The sequence below is a fragment of the Protobothrops mucrosquamatus genome, unplaced genomic scaffold (assembly GCF_001527695.2).
Source record: "Protobothrops mucrosquamatus isolate PMUCROS unplaced genomic scaffold, P.Mucros_1.0 scaffold1977, whole genome shotgun sequence".
In the NCBI taxonomy this organism is placed as follows: Eukaryota; Metazoa; Chordata; class Lepidosauria; order Squamata; family Viperidae; genus Protobothrops; species Protobothrops mucrosquamatus.
The window spans coordinates 89,999-111,065 of NW_015388093.1; the positions used below are offsets into that span (position 1 = coordinate 89,999).

A 21,067-nucleotide genomic window follows, 5' to 3' on the forward strand; every position below is an offset into this window, starting at 1 on the left:
GTAGAAAGCAGCATTCCCCATATCCTTCTATCCTTTTCCAAAGTTTTAAATGTGCTTTGCATTCTCCAGAATAGCCTCCCCCAATCTGTTTTCTGTTACAGACATTGGATTATGGAGGCTCTAGTCTGTAACCAGAAGCACCAAATTGGAGAAGAGTAATTTACAGCATGCAGAAGTTGACAGTTGATGTTGCTTTTTCAGTATTGAAAGTCAGTGGCCTTTTATTAGATTGCACAACTCCCACAAATATTGCATCAGTCATTATGTCATATACAGGATATACTGTATATCCTGTTCTGGTTTTCTTGAGAAGTACTAAATGGAGCTTGCTTACTTCAGCTCTACATCGAAGTTGGTTTTATGCTCGAATCTCAACACCCTCCCCCCCCCAAGAACCTATCTCCAAGTTATATTAATGGATTTTTCATGATTTCTAACTGCTGTATGTTTTTGTTTTGCACTAGGCAAATTTGGTCAATTCTATTATAAGCTGCTCGGTTATGAGAAATAGGTAGCTACATAAAATAAATAAAGTGGATCTGAAATGAAGTCATGCTACATAATTATTATTGCTTGGGTATTTTAAACTTAATTTTTTAAATTTCTCCTCAACATAAGAAAATGTCATGATAGCAGCTCCAGATGCATGTAGCCAATCTATACCTATACTAAATAGCCGTTTGTTCTGTGTTTTAAATATGCTGGAGGAAAGTTTGTACTATAGCCGTATTAGATGAAGAAAAATAATTCAGCCAACATTGCGATGCTTTTAAACAAATACTCTTGTCAGTTGTTGGTTGATCACCACATCCCAAAACAGAGACCGCAGCTTTTCTTTTCGTTTATTTAAAAAGTTGGGAATATGTGACTCATTTAACACTCCTAGGTTCAGAGCATCATTACGCGCACGTCTGTACATTCTTGCGTTATCGCGAGTAATTTGGTTAACTCGCAACTCCTTCGGCTACGCCTTTCGCAGAAGAAGGTCAAGTTTGCGAAACACCACGCGCCTCCCCCAAACCCAACCCGAGGAACAACACAAGCTGCGAGGAAAGCAAAATCCGCTCCGCGGCGAAGGCAACTCTGCGCCTGCGCCAAATACATCAGGCGAGGTGGTGGCGTGGAGGAAGGCGCCGTCACCGACCCCGCCTCCTCTCGCGGTTTTTGGCGCGGGGGGAAGGTAGATCCGGGCCTGTTTGTTGCCGGCCGGCGACAGTGGTTGGTTGGTTCCTTTGCCGAGGGGAGCATGGCTCAGCAGGGCTCAACGCGGGCAGCCTTGGGGCAGACGATGGAGGCGGAGAGGCCACAGGAGGCAGAGGCTGCCTTGGAACGGCATCAGCAGTTGATTGCAGGTAAGAAGCAGACGCGGAAGGGAGTACAAAGGAGGAATGTGGGGTATTTCTGGAATGAAGCAGGCTTTGCTGGACCTGCTGGGCTGCCTTATGATAGATTTGCATTGTACGATGAAGAGGAGAGAAAGGTGACTTACAGGACAACAGGTCTTCCCAGGGAGCAATCCACAGGGCTTCAAGGAGAATGGCGAGGCTTTACGTTTGTCCTGGCTTGTTTTATTTGGGGGGGGGGCGCTGCATCACGGTGACAAGGTCATACTGGGTTGCCTGCATTTCACACGTTTTCAAGTTGACCTCGGCAGTTGAAAACGTGTTCTGGCTCTGAGCCCTATCAGGAACCGTAACTATCCTTCTGAGATTATACAGACTTGGAATCATGATGTGGCGTGAGGAAAGCTTTCCATGGTTTAATCCAGGTTCCCTCATCATAAATTCTATCGGTGATGTTGGGCAATTAACTCGAGTAATTGCAGGAACAGTTGACTAAATCTAATGGCATGAACAACCTACACAGACTTTGTAAACATGATCATGGCTTTATTTGTGGAATTTATTAATCTGTGGTTTATTGCACTGCAACATGCTAATTTTGTTCTACTGAAATTAAGTTAATTGCTGCATACCTAATTATAAACTGCCCTAGCCAATAATATTTTAGTATGTTGAGTTACACAAATACAAAGTGTATTAGATGAATGAAGGTTTCCTACCACTTGTTATAGACTAGAGTCTCTAGAACAGTGGTTCTCAACCTTTTTAATGCTGTGACCCCAACCGGTCATAAGTCGAGGACTAAACCGGTCGTAAGTCGAGGACTAAACCGGTCGTAAGTCGAGGACTAAACCGGTCGTAAGTCGAGGACTACCCAACCGGTCGTAAGTTGAGGACTTTCCCTGCCCGGGAGCACCGCACATGCGTGGTTCCGCCCCCTCCACCGGCCGAGGCGTAGCTGGCAAGCGGCAGAGACGGAGCAGGCCGACCACCAGCTGGCCCAGCCCAAGGGAGGTAAGGCACCCGCCAGAAAAGGGGAAAAAAATGGCGGACAAAAAAATGGCGGACAGCCTTGCTTGGCGACCCCCATGAAATGGTCGATCGACCCCAAATGGGGTCCCGACCCACAGGTTGAGAACCACTGCTCTAGAATGTGAGATGCCTAAGCAATGTAGTTAAAGAGCAAAGGAGAGCATTCTTCACTTTTTAACTATCAGCTATATTTTACCATTCAAATGAAACATGTCATAATGTAGTTGCACTTGCATATGGAGAACATAAGATTTGCCAGTTTCAGTCAGTTCTTCTGTGTAACTTGCTTTGAAGTAATGATAACCATATGGTATCAGAAGTGCTCAGGCTTGAGTTTCCATACTGTGTAAAATCATAACATTGTTTATTTTGCTTAGTGTGTTCTATGAATCCATGAATCCAGCCATTTAGTCTTATCTAATCATGCTGAACATGTTGTATCAGCCTTACTGTTGCCTCTGACACCATCAACAATTATTGAAACTTTTAAAAAGATCAACTTTTGAAATCTAAAGTCTTGCTATGCATAAATATGGCCATATATTACACTTGCATCAGAAAAATATGTCCAGGTATGATGTATTTTCAGTATTTTTTGACTCCTTTCTCAGTGACCCTGGTATTTATATGTCTTTATAGTTTGTAATTTAAAAAAAACATGTATAAACTTTGCTAGAGATAATTTATTCTGCCTTTCTTAGGCATACAGGGGAGGAAGCACTACCGTATTTTTAAAAATTTCTAAAGGTAGAAATAGGAACACACTTTCTTCATTTATTGACTATAGCCCTGTTTTATTAATGTATAAGCAATTCATTCTGTCTAGTGTTAAAGCATATGGATATTGTATCTACCAGTGTTTTTTATTTATTAAATTTAAATAGTTGCCCATTTCACTATCATGTCTCTGAGCAGCTTACAAAGATAAAATGCAGAAAATAATACAAATCAAAAATAGCCACAAAGCCATTACAGATAAAAGTATTAAAAACATAATCAGTGGGAAAGTACCACGGATTTTCCTAAAAGTCTAACCACTTAGCAGGCTCTCCACCAGATTCTCAGACCAGATGACAAAGCCATGATTTCAGGTGAAGCCATGTGATTATATATGTTTTTTGTGTGCCAATACACTGCATATACCTCCTAGTTGGGGATATACAGAGATTAGTATGAATTGAATTGAATACTTTATTTGGTGAAATGTGATTTGTCTGTGTAACAGAAGTACTCAGTGTACTTGCAAATCAACAGAGAGAATAATACCAATAAAAGGGGGAAGTAAAGAAGATAATAAAAAGGATAAATAATACTACGGCCACACTGTATGAGTTAATATATACTGTATATACATGTGGGAGAGAACTGCAAGAATTAAGTATACAGTAGAGGGGGAAAAAACATCCCTGTGTCTGGTTAGATGAGATACCCTGGTTTTCAATATGAGTTTGCTAGGGGTAAAACTTGGGCTTTTCCTGTGCTTGGGGCGCACTGGCAATATGTCCTCAAGCTGATCAGTTATGCCCTTAGGAATGTTGAAAATGGCTTAGTTGTAATTAAAACTAATAACTTCATCTAATCTAGGCTTTATACTGTATAAGAGCATGTTTCTGCCCACACTGGGATGTCAGAAAAACATAATAGCAAGTTGAAAGCAATGAGAATGGATTATTTAAGAAGTGTACATGACGAAACAAAAAAAGATATACAGCGGTGCTTAACAGTTTGTGAACATTTTTGAATTTTCAATATATCTACATAAATATGACCTAAAATATGATTCATTTTTCTTCAATAAATACATGAACCAGTATAATTTTGAACTAATTTGGTCAATTAGGTTGTTCCTATTTAGTTTTAGGACTTGGATGGAGATCAGATCATGTTTTAGGTCATATTTATGCAGAAATATTGAAAGTTCAAAAACGTTCACAAACTTTTAAGTACTATATGCCGAAAATGAATGGATGACAACTGAATACAAAAATGAGTGAAGAGTAAAGGAACAAGTACATTGCGATTTGGTCATGTGGGGGAGAATGATTGAGGACCAAATTACAAAACTGATTTAAGAAAAGTGAATAGATCAAAATGACGGAAAAGATTTAAAAAGTCATAGCTGAATGGAGAACAGAGATCCTGAAAAAGAGATGTATTGATATGGTAGAAGATGTGATGGTTTGCAAATACAGGTAGTCCTTGACTTATAACCAGTAGCTTAGCGACTGTTCAAAGGAAATCTCCCTCCAAGGTACTTTTGACCTGGTTCCATCAGACATCCCCCCCACCCATGATTATGTGACTGCATTTTAGGCAATCGGCAACTGGCCTGCATGTATGACTGCTTGTAGTATCCTATAGTCACATGACCATGATTTACAACTGGTTTTTGGCAACAAAAGTCATAGTGAGCAATAGGCTTCCTTTGTGATCATGGATTCATTTAATCACCATGGCGACTCAATAACTGCAAAAAAGTAGTAAAAACGGGTCAGTCACACAATGATCTGCTTTACAATTGTCACAACCTACGACTGTAATAGGCAGTCTTCATTGTGGTCATAAATCAAGGACTACCTGTATAAATATAAAGAGATACTGTGTAGTGATTGATTTTTATTAGGCCTCTTGTAGGAATGACTCAAGTCTCTTTTTAACAGATTGTTTTCTTTTGTAGCCACCCAGTTTATTATTTTGTCACCTCTACACTTTTCTGATTTTTTTTGTTTTTATTGTCAGGTTTTCATGATTTGTTAACTGCCCAGAATTGCTGGAAGTTGGGCAGAACATAACTTTAATAATAATATATTTGCAAAAGGCAGCTTTACTTGGAACAGCTTGTGTCCTGCAATGATACCTTTAATATTATTAAACAGCAACTTCCTATCCCAGGTCCTTGGAAAGGATTTGATAATTGGACAAAGATACCAAATCCAATCTAAATATCTGGCTAACTGTGCAACCAACCATAATAATGTTAGTGTAAACAATTTATTTTACAGGCTTATATACCACTCCAGTTGTTGAATGAAGTGGCTTGCAATCTTTAGTACTACACAGATCTGGTTACATTTCTTTTTTCTTATTTTCTACTTTTAAATTCTTTTGTTTATTATTCTCTCTTTTCTGCATTGCATCCAATTTTTACCATAATATGGAATAGTGTTGAGTACCTATGTATGTATATGTGAAGAAATGATATATTTTATTTTTGTATGTTTTATAATGGTTATAATCTGCAACTCAGTGAAATGATACTACAGGACAAAAACTGGATATTGTTGCTATGTATTAAAACTCAAAAATTTAAAAACTGAATGGATAAATCGTTTTGGATAGTCTTTTGTTAGTTGGAGGGAAATTATAACTGATAGTTGAAAGATCTGAGAGCTGGACAGAGAACCTTCTAAAGCAGGGGTGTCAAACTGCCGGCCCACGGGCCGGACCGCACCCACCCCATTGCCGGCAATGGAGTTTGACATGCCTGCTCTAAAGTGACCAAAGATGGTGGCTGATGAGATCTGTGAAGTAATAATAAGCTTTAAGGAGGAAATAGAGGATTCAAAGAAAGGCTTCTCTAGAAGGAACTCCAGCAAATTGTCAAGGAAACAACTATTTCATCAAGGAAGCCAAAAGTAACAAGAGGAGCCTGAGGCTGAGACAGAGTGTTTAGCAGCCTATGTTCGTTATGTAAGGATAATTGGAATTAACCTTTATAAATCATTAACACACCAACATGTGGAATAGTATATTACGTTCTGCGGTACTTAGCATTTTAAAACTTGTGCTATAAAGTACATATATTATCAATGTTACAGATATTTGGGCAAGGAAGAAATGTAATAAAACATTTAACTTTTTAAAATACAGAATTTGCATAGCAGTTTTAAACTCAAGTTTTGTTTTAATATTGATGGTATTGGAATAGTACAGTAAGTGAAGTGTTTATTTTATGTGATTGCTGTCATATATGTTAAATCATTATAGAGAAAGGAAGTGCTAACATAAGATGCTTGGTTTTCTTAATTATGAAGGTTTTTAAAGCATTGCTAAACACAACTGGCTGGGTTGACATATTATACTAAAAAATAAACCATGAATTACCCGCCCGTACTGGCTGGCTTCATACAGCATACACATTTGGATTTGGTCTTGTGTAAAACCAGACACTAACTTTTATAATTCAATTCAGTTCAATCTATTTTTGTTTCAACTGCGAGTCAACAATATAGGAATTAACGAAAAATGTAGAAGTCAAGTAAAATGATAACCAATCTTAATTAAAATGCTTTGTGTGTGTGTGTGTGTGTGCCTTTGAAGACAGTGTTGACTGATTCATGCTGACTGTCTAGATTAGTCTCTCCAATTTTCTTGACAAGATTTTTGGAAGTGAAGACAATATTGCCTTCTTCCTAGGCTGAGAGAGGATGAGAATCTAAGGTCACCCAATTGGCTTTATGATTAAGGCAGGACTACGGTAGAAGTCAGTCTCCTAATTTCTAGTCTGATGCTTAACCACTACACCAAACTGGTCCTCTAAAATACATTATTATATTAGCCATTTTGTATCCACTGCAGGATGAAGGCCTCTTCCACGTTTCCACCCCAAAAATACATTAAAATATATAGACATAAATAAAGCCTCCAGAGCATTATAGAATAGGGATTATAAAGAAAATAAAAGAACTTTTAAGAAAATCATTTTCTAGCAGCCTCTCAAGCAAAACTTGCCAGCTTCCTTAACTAACTTTCCTTGCTTAAATTAATCAAATATTCAATTTTATTTGAATCAGGACAGGTAATTTTTCCTTTGAGAGCTGCTTCAAAAATGTTCTATGGGCAGTAGTGGGAATAGGGTAATAAATAATATGGAAATAATTATGTGGTTTTATTATAGTATGGCCAGAAAACACATATGGTATTTCAGGGAATTGGCCCTTCTTGGTAACTGAATTCATTTATTGAAATTGTAATCTGGTAAGTGCCTCTGTAAGGGAGAGCTGTGTTACATATCTAATACATTATTTTGATTAATGATCGATATTTTTTTGAGTCTGATAATAAGAGCACCAACTACTTGAGTCCATAAAAAGAGTGCCCAGATATCAGTAATAAGGAATTTGTTTTATTTTATGCTCTCCGACTTTTGTTCCCCAGATTCCAAGATCTTTTGTCTTTTCAGCATTAGAATTAAGGATTTTATAGAATAATAACTGCCCACTGCCTATAATACGTAATTGCTGACTTATGACCACAAATGGGAGTAGAATCTCGCTCATTGAGCGAAGCGGTTGTTAAGTGGGATTGTTAAGTGAGATGTCACATGATTACTTTGCTCAACTACTGCAGTCCTGGCACTCTTTGTTGCAGTTTTTAAGTGGTCTCATGGGCCGTTATGTGGACAGAGTTCCAGGTAAGCAGCACCTGTGCTGCTTACCTGGAACTTTGTCCACATAACCTGGGTGGAGGAAACTGTGGAAGACCTGGCACACGTTGTATGCATGTTTCTCTTTGCTTAGGAGTTGAAAATTCTCCCTCCCAAATCTAATCAGGATTTTCAGGCTCTGAGCAAAGAGACACTTGCATGTGGCCTGCACTGGGCCTTGTAGCCCCCCCCCCCCCCCCCGCATCCTGTGCTCCTTACCTTACCTCACTGCCTCTCCACTCAAAGTCTAAAAAGCTTCTCTGCCAAAATCAAGCAGGATTTGCAGCCCTTAAGCTGAAAGACCCTCCTAAGCAGCCTGCACCAAGTCTTCATAGGGCTCCCCCACCCCCTGTGAAGCACCTGGACTCCTTATTGTGCTGCCTCTTCACTTGGGGGGCAAAAATTCAGCTTGGATTTCAGCTCCCTTTTGTCTCTTTACATTACATACATAATTTTACATCCATTAAATTACATTTAATAAAACTTGATGTTGCATTTTGTCTCCTCGGTTTGATTTCATATATACATTTCCAAATGTAACTTGGATTATAATCCTAGAGAAATCTGTGTATATTCTCAGTGTCCCTTCTCACTGCAATTCCTCAAGTAAGTTTATGGTCTAGAAAGGCATCAGGCTAGAAAGCAGGAAACCATGAGTTCAAGTCCAACTTTAGCCATGAAAGCCAGCTGGGTGACTTTGGGTGAGGTGGGTTGGGCTGACACTCTCTTAGCCCAACCCACCACACAGGGTTGTGAGGAAAATAAGAAGAGGAATTGGTGTTGGACACCTTCACCGCCTTAAGTTATTTGCAAAAATAATAAAGGCAGGATACAAATAAATAACATAAAATTAAATTAAAAAATTAAATTAATTCACTTTCATTGCATTTCAGGAAAAGCACATAAAGAAGGTGGATCTGCACGAATGTCACTCCTCATCTTAGTGTCCATCTTCTTAACAGCTGCTTGTGTTATGTTGATGGTATATAAAAACTTTCCCCAACTTAGTGAGTAAGTATACCACAAAGAATTCATTCCATTTCTAACATCTGTAATTATACATACTTAGAGAAGTTATATAAGGTCTTGTGAGGTATTAAAAGGTTCCAAGTATCCTCTAGAAAATTATAATGTATTATTAATTTCAAAAAATCCCAACAAATTACATCGAGTTTTCTCTTGTTAGCAAATTATTAAACTGTAATTATTTACAGATAATACTTTTTTCAAATGGTAAAACATGTATGTTAACTATAAAAATTATTTGAGATAGGTTTATATTGATTACCTGCATCCTTGCTAATTCAGATTTAAAAAGTTGTCCACTTTGTAAGTAAAATGGATGAAAGTTCAAATAGCACAAAGATAATCTGATTAAGAAACTATCCTTGGATTGAACACACAATTTTCATGCAGTCTCCAACCTTCCCTTTTTGGAGAAGGTTGCTGAGAAGGTGATTGGCACTCGGCTTCAGAGGCCCCTCGGTAAAGTGAATTAACTGAACCCTTTTCAGTTGGGATCCAAGCTGTGGTACAGTACTGAGATAGAATTGATTATGCTGGCAGATGACTTTTGAAGGGCCCAGGAACAGGAGTGGTGTAAAATTCTGGCTCTCCTAGATCTCTCAGTGGCTTTCAAATCTATCAATTGTAATATCCTTCTGTACTGGCTGTGGGCATTGGGAATAGAAGGCACTGCATTGCAGTTGTGCTTCTCCTTTCTGCATAGCCAGTTCTGGTGGGTGTTGGTGGGGAGGGAGGGGTTGAACCCTATGCCCCTGTAATGTGGGGTGCCTGAGAACTTGAGTCTCTTGCATCTTCCGTTTAATATCTACATGAAACTATTGGGCAAGGTCATTTGATAGCACAGGGTGCAGTATTATCATTATTCTGATGTACACAATTACACTTCTCTACCCTGAGCTATGCAGTTTATACTGTTGGCCACTGACTAAACATCTGGAGGTTTGAGGGTCTGAATAGAGAGGAATAGTTTTGACTCTATCCTGTCAAGACTGAGTGGCTTTGGGTTTTGAGTTCCAGGGTCTGTTGATATGTTGGCTTTGACTCTTGGGCAGGGTTGCTCTTCCCCAGACTGAATGTGTGTAATTTGAGGGTCCTCCTGGCCTCATGGCCCCTACTCAATAGATAGGATGACTTTTGCACAGATTTGCCTTGTGGGTCAATTGCACCGTTTCCTGGACTGGGAAGATCCTGCTCATAATGATGCCTTGGTCACATCTGGATGCCTGCAAAGTCTTGTACATGCCTTTGAAGATCCCCCAGAAGCTATAACTGGTCCAGAATGCAGTAGCATGACCAGTGTTGGATGCGCCTAGGTTTGTCCACGTGACACCCCTGTGGAGTGAGCTGCCCTGGCTCGCAGTTTCCTTCTGGTTGCAATTCAAAGTACTGATTATTATTTTTAAAGCCCCATATGGCATGGGACCAGGTTCTCTCAGAGAGTATTTGCTAATTCCATCAGGTCTAATAGGATAGGCATAAATCTTCAATTCTTTGTCTGCTATACAATGATGAAAATAATTGAATTTGAGAGGTTTATTTTTGGTGAAATCTGTTCTGGAACCTTGTTTAGAATGATTATTTTTTGAAATTGACTAATAATTGCCAGAAAATTAAGTTGGAATACTTTGTTCATGTAAAACAATCTAATGATTTCTGAAGTAAACGTTGCAGTGACTATACAAGAAGACTAGCAAGATTTGATGTTGGATTGTTGAATTAGTTACATGAATTGAGTGATGCAAAATTGGTACAATGGGATCAAAGCTTTCATTAAAAACTGGGAATTATAATATCATGGTAGTTTAAATGTAGTGCACTTTTTGCTGACTGGAGGCAAGAGTTCACTATATCTATTAATAACATTGTCTGTTTTTCCCCTGCAGAGAGGAGAGAGAATGTATAAAAGTTCCTAGAGATATGGATGATGCTAAAGCTTTAGGAAAAGTACTCTCTAAGTACAAGGATACGTTCTATGTTCAAGTATTAGTGGCCTATTTTGCTACCTATGTCTTGTATCCTTTCTAAAAATATATACAAGTTGCTGTGGAATGTGATATGATATATTAATAATCCTTGTAATGCTATGGTTTCACCTCTAAGATGAAAGAGTGAAATAGATGCATAGAGATAAACATATCAGACAAAAATAATGACCATAAAAAACCTAGGAAATAAACAAAAAAACAGATCCCCTTCAGCAGCCAACATTCAGATAAGCAGGATCAACATCAAGCAAAAAAACAGTATTCTAAGGAGAAAATCATATCTCCATCAAAACTGGCAAGAAAACACCAAGGCAGCAAACCCCTCATTCAATCGAACTAATGATGTTACCTAGTTGGGTAATGAAATATCTGCCAGCTCAGTGAACATCAAGAATTCCACATTGACTTTAATGGATGAAAGAAATGCCTTAAGCTTTACAGGCACTAATGATATGTATTTGTCCTTTATAGGTTGTCCTCGACTTATGACCTCAATAGAACCCAGAATTGCGGTCATAAATTGAGACACCACCTGACCCAGTTAAATTTTATGACCTTTTTTACGATGATCGTAAAGCAAGTGTGGTTGTAAAGCAAATCATGTGGTCATTAAGTGAAAAGGTATATTATGAGTTAATAAGAGATGCAGTTTTTTGACAGATGAATCTTTATTTAAAAAAATGTATATGAATTCGACTGCAATCTCTACTTGGATTTTAGATTGTGATTAAGATTGTTCGTTACATCTGTCATACAGAATATTAAATGGAAATTTATAACTGCTTATTCAGGAAATACTTTTTTTCAATATTTGTCTTGCATTTTAATTTTTTAGAGTTGAAAACATGTCTACCTTTCAGTAATGTGATAATAATGATGATAATTATAATTAATAATAATTAAACAACAACAACAATAATAATAATAATAATAAAGTTGGAAGGGACCTTGGAGGTCATCTAGTCCAACCCCTTGCTCAGGCAGGAAACCCTATACCATTTCGGACAAATGGCTGTCCAGTCTCTTCTTAAAAACTTCCAGTGTCAGAGCATTTGCCGCTTCTGGAGCCAGGTGGTTCCACTGGTTAATTGTTCTAACTGTCAGGAAGTTTCTCCTTAGTTCTAGGTTGCTTCTCTCCTTGATTAGTTTCCACCCGTTGCTTCTTATCCTGCCTTCAGGCGCTTTGGAGAATAGCTTGACTCCCTCTTCTTTGGGGCAGCCCCTGAGATATTGGAGCACTGCTATCATGTCACCCCACGTCCTTCTCTTCATTAAACTAGACATACCCAATTCCAGCAACCGTTCCTTATATGTTTTAGCCTCCAGTCTCCTAATAATCTTTGTTGCTCTTCTCTGTACTCTTTCTAGAGTCTCAACATCTTTTTACATCCTGGTGACCAAAACTGGATGCAGTATTCCAAGTGTGGCCTTACCAAGGCATTGTAAAGTGGTATTAATACATCACGTGATCTTGATTCTATCCCTCTGTTAATGCAGCCTAGCACTGTGTTAGCTTTTTTGGCAGCTGCAATACACTCCTATTTAAGTGATTGTCACAGTTACTACTATTGAGCAAGGTACCACCTATACCAGTGATGGCAAACCCTTTAGAGACCGAGTGCCCCAAACCTGGCCCCGCTCCACCCCCTGCCCCACCCTGCCTGCCCTCAGGGCCACTCCCCGCCTCCAGGGTCCGCTGCAGATCACCCAGGCAGCCCAGCAGCACCAATGGCCACGGCCTCTACCCGCGCCCGACAGCATCAACTGTGTGTGATAGGGCGTGAGGCAGAGTCTTATCCACGCTGCCTGGCTGCAATGTCCTTGGCTGCTCTGCTCTGCGTGGGCCACGCTCGGGGGCAACTCTCCTCCAGGGGGCTGCTGGTGGGGTCACGGGGGGAGGCGAGACTGGGACAACAGCATGTGTGCCCACAGAGAGGGCTCCGAGTGCTGCCTCTGGCACGCGTGCCATAGGTTCACCACCACTGACCTATACTATACCTGTACATTTGGTTTTTCTTGCCTAAATATAGAACCTTACTTTTTTCACCATTGAATTTCATTTTGTTAGATAGCGCCCAGTGTTCAAGTCTGTCCAGATCCTCCTGTATCTTAAGCCTGTCTTCTGGAGTGTAGGCTATTCCTGCCAGCTTGGTGTCTTCTGCAAATTTGATGAGTTCCCCATCTATCCCCTTGTCCAAATCATTGATGAAGATGTTGAAAAGCACGGGGGCTAGAACAGAGCCCTGGGGCACCCCACTTCACACTTCCCTCCATGTAGATGCAGTTCCATTGAGACCACATGCTGAGTACGGCCGGTCAGCCAGCTACGGATCCATCTGGTGGTGATGCTGTCTAACCCATATTTTTCTATCTTATCAAGTAGTAGGTTGTGATCTACTTTATTAAATGCCTTACTGAAGTCCAAGTAAATTATATCCACAGCATTCCTCTGATCCACTAATTTTGTCACTTGGTCAAAGAATGCAATAATATTTGTCTGGCATGATCTGTTTTTGACAAACCCATGTTGGCTTTTAGTAATGACTTTGTTTGTCTCTAGGTGTTCGCTGATTCGTTGTTTGATTATCTTTTCCAAAATCTTCCCAGGTAGTGAAGTCAGGCTGATAGGTCTGTAATTTCCTGGGTCCATTTTTTTCCTTTTTTTTGAAGATGGGAAGTACATCAGCTCTTTTCCAGTCCTCTGGTAGTTCCCCAGTGCCCCAGGATCATAGTTCAGTAGTTCTGAGATCACATCTGCCAGTGAGAACCTTGAGGTGTAATCCATCTGGTCCTAATGATTTGAACTCATCTAGGCTGGACAGGTGCTCACTTACCATTTTCTTGCCTATCTTAACTTGTGCTTCTATTCTGTTTTTTATGGCACTATTTTTGATAGATTGGGCTGTTTTTTTCCTTTGTGTAAAGACAGATGCAAAAAACGAGTTAAATAGTTCTGCTTTCTCCCTGTTGCTTGTCACCTTCTTGCCACTTTCCCCCACTAATGGGCCAATCATTTCCTTAACTTTTTTCTTGTTTTTTACATGTTGAAAGAAGCTTTTTTGTTATTTTTGACTTTGGTCGCAAGCCTTAGTTCATTTTGAGCCTTAGCTTTCCTCACTTCATCTTTGCAGGCTTGGACTATTTGCTGATATTCTGCTTTAGTTATGGGCCCCTCTTTCCACTTTTTATACGTGTCCTTTTTATCTTTCAATTTATCAGAGAGTTCTTTATGCAGCCATGCTGGTTTCTTTTGAGAGCTGTTATTTTTCTTCTTCGTTGGCATTGTTCTAGACTGGGCTTTTAATTATCTCACTTTTCAAAATTTCCCAAACTTCTTGAGTTGTTTTCCCCTTGAGGATTCTCATCCATGGAATCCTTCCCAAGCTCTCTCTAAGTTTATTGAAATTAGCTCTCTTAAAGTCCAAGACTCTAGTTTGACTGTGTTCTATTGCTTTTGCTTCCATAATGTTGAAATCCAATATTGCATGATCACTTCCTCCAAGGTTCCTTCTATCATTTCCTCCATGATCACTTCCTCCAAGGTTCCTTCTATCAACACCTTCTATCATTTCATCTCTGTTAGTGAGAATTAGATCCAATATGGCTAATCCCCTAGTTCCCTTCTCTACTTTTTGGGAGACAAAAGTTGTCTGCTAGGTTTGTCAGGAATCTGTTTGATCTTCCACTTGGTGCAGAGTTTGTCTCCCAGGGTACATGTCAGGGTAAGTAAAGTCCCCATTACTATTGTAATGTGCTTCCTACATACCTTAGTTAGCTGACTAGCAAAAAGTTCATCTATTTCCTCTGTTTGGTTGGCTGGCCTGTAATATACACCTATGGTAATGTCATTCCCCCCCCCCCCGCTTTTATATTGACCCAAATGCATTCAAGACAGTTTTCATCATTGTTGTGCTCTATTTCTGTAGAGATGTAGTTATTTCTTATATAGAGAGCAACTCCACCTCCTGTTTTATTTAGTCTGTTTCTTTTAAATAATTTAAATCCCTCTAGCTGTGTGTTCCATTTGTGGGTTTCATCCCACCATGTTTCCGTAATGGCAACAATATCATATCTGCCCTCATTAACCTGAATTTCTAGTTCACCCTGTTTACTGTTCATACTCTGTGCATTGGTGTATAGACATTTGAGTCCTTTATGACTGATCCTGTATTTACTTTCTACATAACCTGTGTGTGGTGCCTGAGTTCCCCTATTTTCTTACCACCTGTTTGGTTTGTGTGGCACTCGCTATTAAAAGCTTGATTTGACAGCAAGGTTGATACTCTTGTCTACACACACATCTATGTTACATGATAGCCCTATAATTTTTAGATTGCTAGGGACAGGGATGTTCTGTATCAATTAACTCACTGTCCTCGTTGTTTAGTTTAAATATCTATAGGATTATCTATAGGATTATACTATAAAACTTTACAGAAGGACTGATTTGTTCATTAATTTATCAAAATTTGTTCTTAACTAGATTCACCATCTAGCCTGCAAACATTTGCTATTCCTGGATCTATATTTTTGAGTATACTTTCAGGATTTCTTTACCCTTTTCCATTAGCTCTATTTCTTGTTTGTCTGGTAAGTATTTATTGCAAAGGTAGTATGTGCTTTCTTTTTTTAAAAAAATACTTAAGCTATTGTGAAAAGCCGAGTATGTGAACAGTGCAAAATATCAAGTCTATTCTTACCTAATGAATGGCATGGGAATATATTTGTCTTTTTTGTACTTTTTAAATGCTTCCTAGGGAATTCAAATCTATTTAAGGTAACAGAAATGCAATTCAAAATGTTAGCTCAGTAATAACATAGAAATAACTGTTGCAAATAATATTGAACACAACCAACATTTGGATCTTTTAAAATATCTCTTAAAAACTTTGAGAAGTTATTTTCCATACCATTTTTTCAGGAAGGCTTCAAAAATATATAGTTATTGGTGAAAATGCCTGATTAATCATCATCGTTGTCCAAAACTGCCACAAATATGATATGAATAATAAGACCTGCTAGGGTTTATGACATGAATATACTAACAAATACAGGGCTTTGTCTCTGACTCCTAAAGTTTAACAGAGGCTTGTATTCTCTAACAAATGAACAAAGAATATAGCTGCCACAAAATTGGTAAATATACTGTACCGTATGCTCTTTTCCTAAACTGTTGGAAAACATACAGCAGTATAATGATTGCATTAATTGAGCCCGAATGTTACAGAAATATAAATCGCGATAGTGTAGCAAGTTCTGTCAAAGAATTTGAGATCAAACTTTGGATTGAGTAGAAATTCACATCTCTCAACATCATACATTCACTATAGTATAAAGCACCCTTAGCTAAAAAGACTTCCTAAGAAAAATATCATCTCTGGTTACTGATAGTGTGGTAAGATAAGGGTTAGGTTATTATAATGTATTTCTTGCAAAGTTACTTAAAAAAATTAAATGTTTTAGCTAGACTAGAAACTTATTTATTTATTTTTACTTTTAAAACTGCCTAGCCCAGCAATACATTTATTTCTGGGCACAGCTCGGATAATTGAAGTCCACATTATTTGAGAATTACTCCCTCATTAAAACTTGTTCACTGAATTTTTCTAGACTTTTACAAGTTTCACCATCACATTTAGAATTAAGATAAGTAGCTGTTAGGAATTTTGCCTTCATAATGATGATAGTTACTTTGGGTGCTCTCTTTCTATATACTTGCTTGCTTGGTGCCCACCTTAAAAATGTTTAGATGCAAGGAATATAGTATGTTGCTTGCTCAGGGTTTTTCTGTTTTCAAAAATGTGCTGCTGCTATCTGTTTTGTTTTTGTGTATTACAGTCTTTTTCCCATGCAATCAAACTCAGACTTGCATTTTAAATATTTCAGATAGTTTAAACCAAAGAAGGAGCAATTTCAAATGTACACATCAAACTTTTGTATTATTTTGAAATTTATTTAATTTAGTTAGAAATCATTGTTGCATATTAATTACATTAAATTGAGTATTTGTATATAAGATACAGCTTTTCTATTTATTTGCAGTGTTCTGGACTTGGAGCTTCCTTTTGTTATATGCTATCATATTTGGTTGGAAGACCAGTTGTATATAGATATTTAACAGAGAAAGCAGTAAAATGGTCAAAACAGGTAAGATCACTCTGGTGGAACATACATCCTGAATAATTAAATTAGTAACAGGATATCTCCTCATTTTTTCCTATTTCTGGTCATAAAAGCTAGTTTATTCCTATAACTGATTGTAGTATTAAGGAGTGTTAATGTGTCTCACGTGAGCTGAAATACTCATGTGTTTTTGGCATGAGGCAGCCTTGCTAATTACCCAGCTTTTTAATACTGTTTCTGCCTACCATCTATCATTCAACATCTGTGGTTGAATGAACAGTTTCATTACTTCATCTCAGCATCTAGTCCTCTTTTCTAGTCAACAAGCAAGCAGATGGCATGACTTAAGAACAGTTATAATATTTAGCGTTAAAGGTTAACTATGTTCAAAACAGAAGAATATTTCTTTCAATGAATGACAGCTTTTAACAGATCAGGACTTGTTGGAAAAACAAGACATTTCATTGGCGAATTAGGAATTCTGTGAAATGTGAAAGCTTGCATCCTGCTACCAAAGTATGTATGGCATTAATCTTTTTGTGTTTTACTCTCTAGAATTTTATGTTGCTGAGGTCATTGATATCTCCCTTTTATGTGGCTGGTATTGATTTAATTACACAAAGGCTAACACTCCTGAGCTCCAGTAATGGGATTTATTACTTGGTTAAGATGAAACTGCTGAATTTCAAAGCAAGATTATTTTAATTAGGTATTCTTATGTCCCACAGGTTGAAAGACACAGGGAACATCTCATTAACTACATAATATTTTTGAGAATCACTCCTTTCCTTCCTAATTGGTTCATCAATATAACTTCTCCTGTAATAAATGTGCCATTAAAAGTATTTTTTATTGGTACTTTTCTTGGTAAGAATTCTGTTTAATATTTAAGATTTTAAAATATACATGTTTCTTTGTATGCATGATTTATTAGTGCATAGTGCCATCTGTTGGGCCAATTATAGAAACTTTTGATAATTTTCATATTTTGATCTTCTTTATGAGAATTGTTTATAGATACAAGCATATGTATAAACAAATGACCAGCAGCGTCAGTGTTAAAATTTTGCATTTTCCACAAAAATCTATTTTGAATCCGTGAAATAAGGTGGGTATATAACATAATGGAGACCAGGCCTTTTTTATTGTTTTTTTTTTGTGCTGAGGATGTGGAAATTGTAGTTTACTTAACCTAATTCATTTAGCCAACTGATACAAATTTTTCATCCAGGGTTTCTACTTATTACTTACATTCATTCATTATTTTGTTAAGTAATATGTATGCCATCTATGAGAGTTATTGGGGGTCAGGTGGCATACAAGTTTGAAAAACAAAGTACCTGCTTTAACTTCTATATATAAGGCAATCTTTTTTGGATACTGGTTTCATAACATCTTGTATTCCCTTGTTATAAAAAGGATATACACAGGAATTTAACATAGCTGCCTACATTTTCGGTTATGACTGCTTTGGCTTAGATAAAATAACAGTCACTTGCTAATATTATTAAAAGTGTGATTCTGTATTGAAGCTATTTATAATTTCTAACCAAACTATTTTTACCTTTTGTTTCCAGGTGTTGCACCACCATCTTTTGTAGCAATTAAAGCTGGAACTACACTTTATCAGCTTACTACAGCAGGTGAAGCTGTTTCCTGGAACTCAGTCTTTATCCTTATGATTCTAGCAATTCTGTCCATTCTACCAGCAGTTTTCCAGAATAAACTTAAACAAAAATTTGCATAAGGATCAACCTGGATCTTCATTTTCCATTTCATCTCAGGATCCGCTCTACTTCTGTGATTCCTTTTCTAATGGATGTTAAATAACTTAATAAGAGGAAGCTGAAGAGACAGAAGTTTTTAGATCTTTTGTTCAGTTATATTTATGGGGGGGGGGGAGAAAAACTACAGCTGGAAGAAAATTTTAAGGTGAGCCATACCTTTTGAAGAATTCTGAGGCATTGTCAATTTTAATCTATAATATTTATGCTTTGATTCCTTTTTGATCATTTAATATGAATTATTTGTTTCTCCCATCTTTTCCTCATCACTGAATCCTAAGAAATTACAAATTGCACAATGAATTCTATAATCCCAACGGAGTAAAGAGACTGCATCATTTCTTTATGCATAAAGTCTTCGTTGAACACACGATTAGGTGGCTTGACCAGTGTTTTTCAGAAATTTCTGAATCCTTGTTTTTTGCTCATTTTGTAAAAGATTGAATGATTTAACTGTAGGATATTTTTTTTTGTTTTCTTGAAATGGAGCTAATTTATCATGGTACATAAAATACTACTTTTAATATTCCTATCTTGTTTGTGAGCATTTCAGTTATTTGGCTAAAATCTAATGAAATTGTTATTACTTACCTATCAAAAAGCAACAGTCATCAGAATACATTTTATAGTGGTAGTTTTGTAGGAAAATATGTAGGAATGGCCTTTTATTTTGCAATCATTTTCTTTTGGATGGCAGGATTTATTAAAGTTTCCAGGTGTTGCACCATTTTTAAAACTTATAAATACAATCTGGCTAAGTAAAAAATCAATGAATTGCTTGAATCTAAAACACCAAAGATGTTCCAAGTTCCCCTTAAAGCCCAGATTCCTTCAGTCATATTTTACACAGCAGTTGAAATGAATGTGAAGTGCCTAAGTATGAACAAATTTCAGCCTGCAATAGAAGAAGTGTTATTCATTCACTGGGCAAAGATTAACCTGCAGAAATTGTATATTTTGTAAATAGGCCTTGCTAATATGATGTATCCTTTTTCAAATGGAAAAGTATCGTATTAAAAATGGAATGAAGATTGACTTTCGAATTTTAAGTACTCTTCAGGCATTTTACTTTCAAAAGTAATGATACATTTCGCTGAATTATTGTCATGGAATATTTTTCCTCCATTTATGAGATCTAATATACCGTTCTATTTCAGAATATCGCTCAACCATGCCTCTATATCTAATACTGATTGTTCCGTGCACTTGTTTTTATTACAAGTAATCCTTGTTTAATGACACTAATTGAAACTGGAAATTCTGTTAAGTGATGTCATGCCTTGAAAAACCATGTGACCATGACACACAGCAGTTCCAGCAGTTTCAATTGCCACTGTTTAGTGAGGACATGTATGACCATGACTTCCTACTGGCTTCTCCTTTGATTTTGATTCTGGGAAGCTGACAGGGCAGGTCACAAATTGTGATCAAGTGGCCACAGCACTGGCAGGTCCAGTCACAGCTATCACTCATTCAGTGCTATGCTATTGTACGTTTGAATGGTTGCTGAATGAGCAGTCATTAAATGAGGATCACCTGTAGATACATGCAGTGAAATGAAGAAAGTTTTACAGATCATACAAGCAAAACCAACTTTCTTTGACCGTCTCTGAAACAAAGCCAGTATGTAAAACAAGTGTACAAGAAATCATATTTTAATACCCAGATTTCTATATCACTCACTTTCTAAGACTGCAGGCGGTTTACAACCGTGTACAATGATCAGAGCATCAATAAAGCCATACAACAACCGAACACAATATGGCATCTAATTACTACAAATAATATAATTGGCCTGTGTAGGAGCTATTCCATTCCTATATGCCTATGTGTACTTTTTCTGTCTGAATGACATTCCATTAGTACTTGTTTCCCAACTCACCTAAAATGTATAGTGTCTTTCAGTTTTGAATCAAAGGCATTCCGTTACTTTGTTGAAGGTGCAGCTGTAATACTCTATGCTTTAATTTCAGGTTGTAGAATGTTAGTGGTGGTTTACAGGTAGCCCTTGATCTTCGACCACAATTGAGCCCAAAATTTCCATTGCTAAGCAAGACAAGTGAATTTTGCTCCTTTTTGTGACCTTTCATGCCACACTTATTAAGTGAATCACTGCAGTTATTAAGAATAGAATAGAGATGGATGGAAGGAACCATAGAGGTCTTCTAGTCCAGCCCCCTGCTCAAGCAGGAGAACCTATATCATCTCAGACAAGTGACTGTCTAATCTCTTCTTAAAAATCTCCAGTGATGGAGCGCCCACAATTTCTGAAGGCAAGCTGTTCCACTGGTTAATTGTCTTAACTGTCAGGAAGTTTCTCCTTAATTCCAGGTTGCTTCTCTCTTTGGT

General features: G+C 37.6%; 1 protein-coding gene across 1 annotated transcript; it reads left to right on the top strand.

The window, feature by feature from the left end:
* Positions 1-1,179: 1,179 nt before the first annotated feature.
* Positions 1,180-19,749, top strand: TMEM41B (transmembrane protein 41B). The gene is made up of 7 exons (XM_015823767.2): positions 1,180-1,352; positions 8,694-8,811; positions 10,710-10,838; positions 15,308-15,401; positions 16,854-16,958; positions 17,663-17,801; positions 18,512-19,749. Exons 1-7 carry the CDS (start codon positions 1,247-1,249, stop codon positions 18,679-18,681), a joined length of 861 nt encoding a protein of 286 aa, XP_015679253.1. The 5' UTR covers positions 1,180-1,246; the 3' UTR covers positions 18,682-19,749.
* The last annotated feature ends 1,318 nt before the right edge of the window (positions 19,750-21,067 follow it).

Coding starts and splice junctions, on each gene's coding strand:
- TMEM41B (XM_015823767.2), top strand. CDS start 1,247: ATGGCTCAGCAGGGCTCAACGCGGGCAGCCTTGGGGCAGACGATGGAG. Junction 1,353..8,693: donor GCATCAGCAGTTGATTGCAG/GTAAGAAGCAGA, acceptor ATTGCATTTCAG/GAAAAGCACATAAAGAAGGT. Junction 10,839..15,307: donor TATTTTGCTACCTATGTCTT/GTATCCTTTCTA, acceptor TTCACCATCTAG/CCTGCAAACATTTGCTATTC.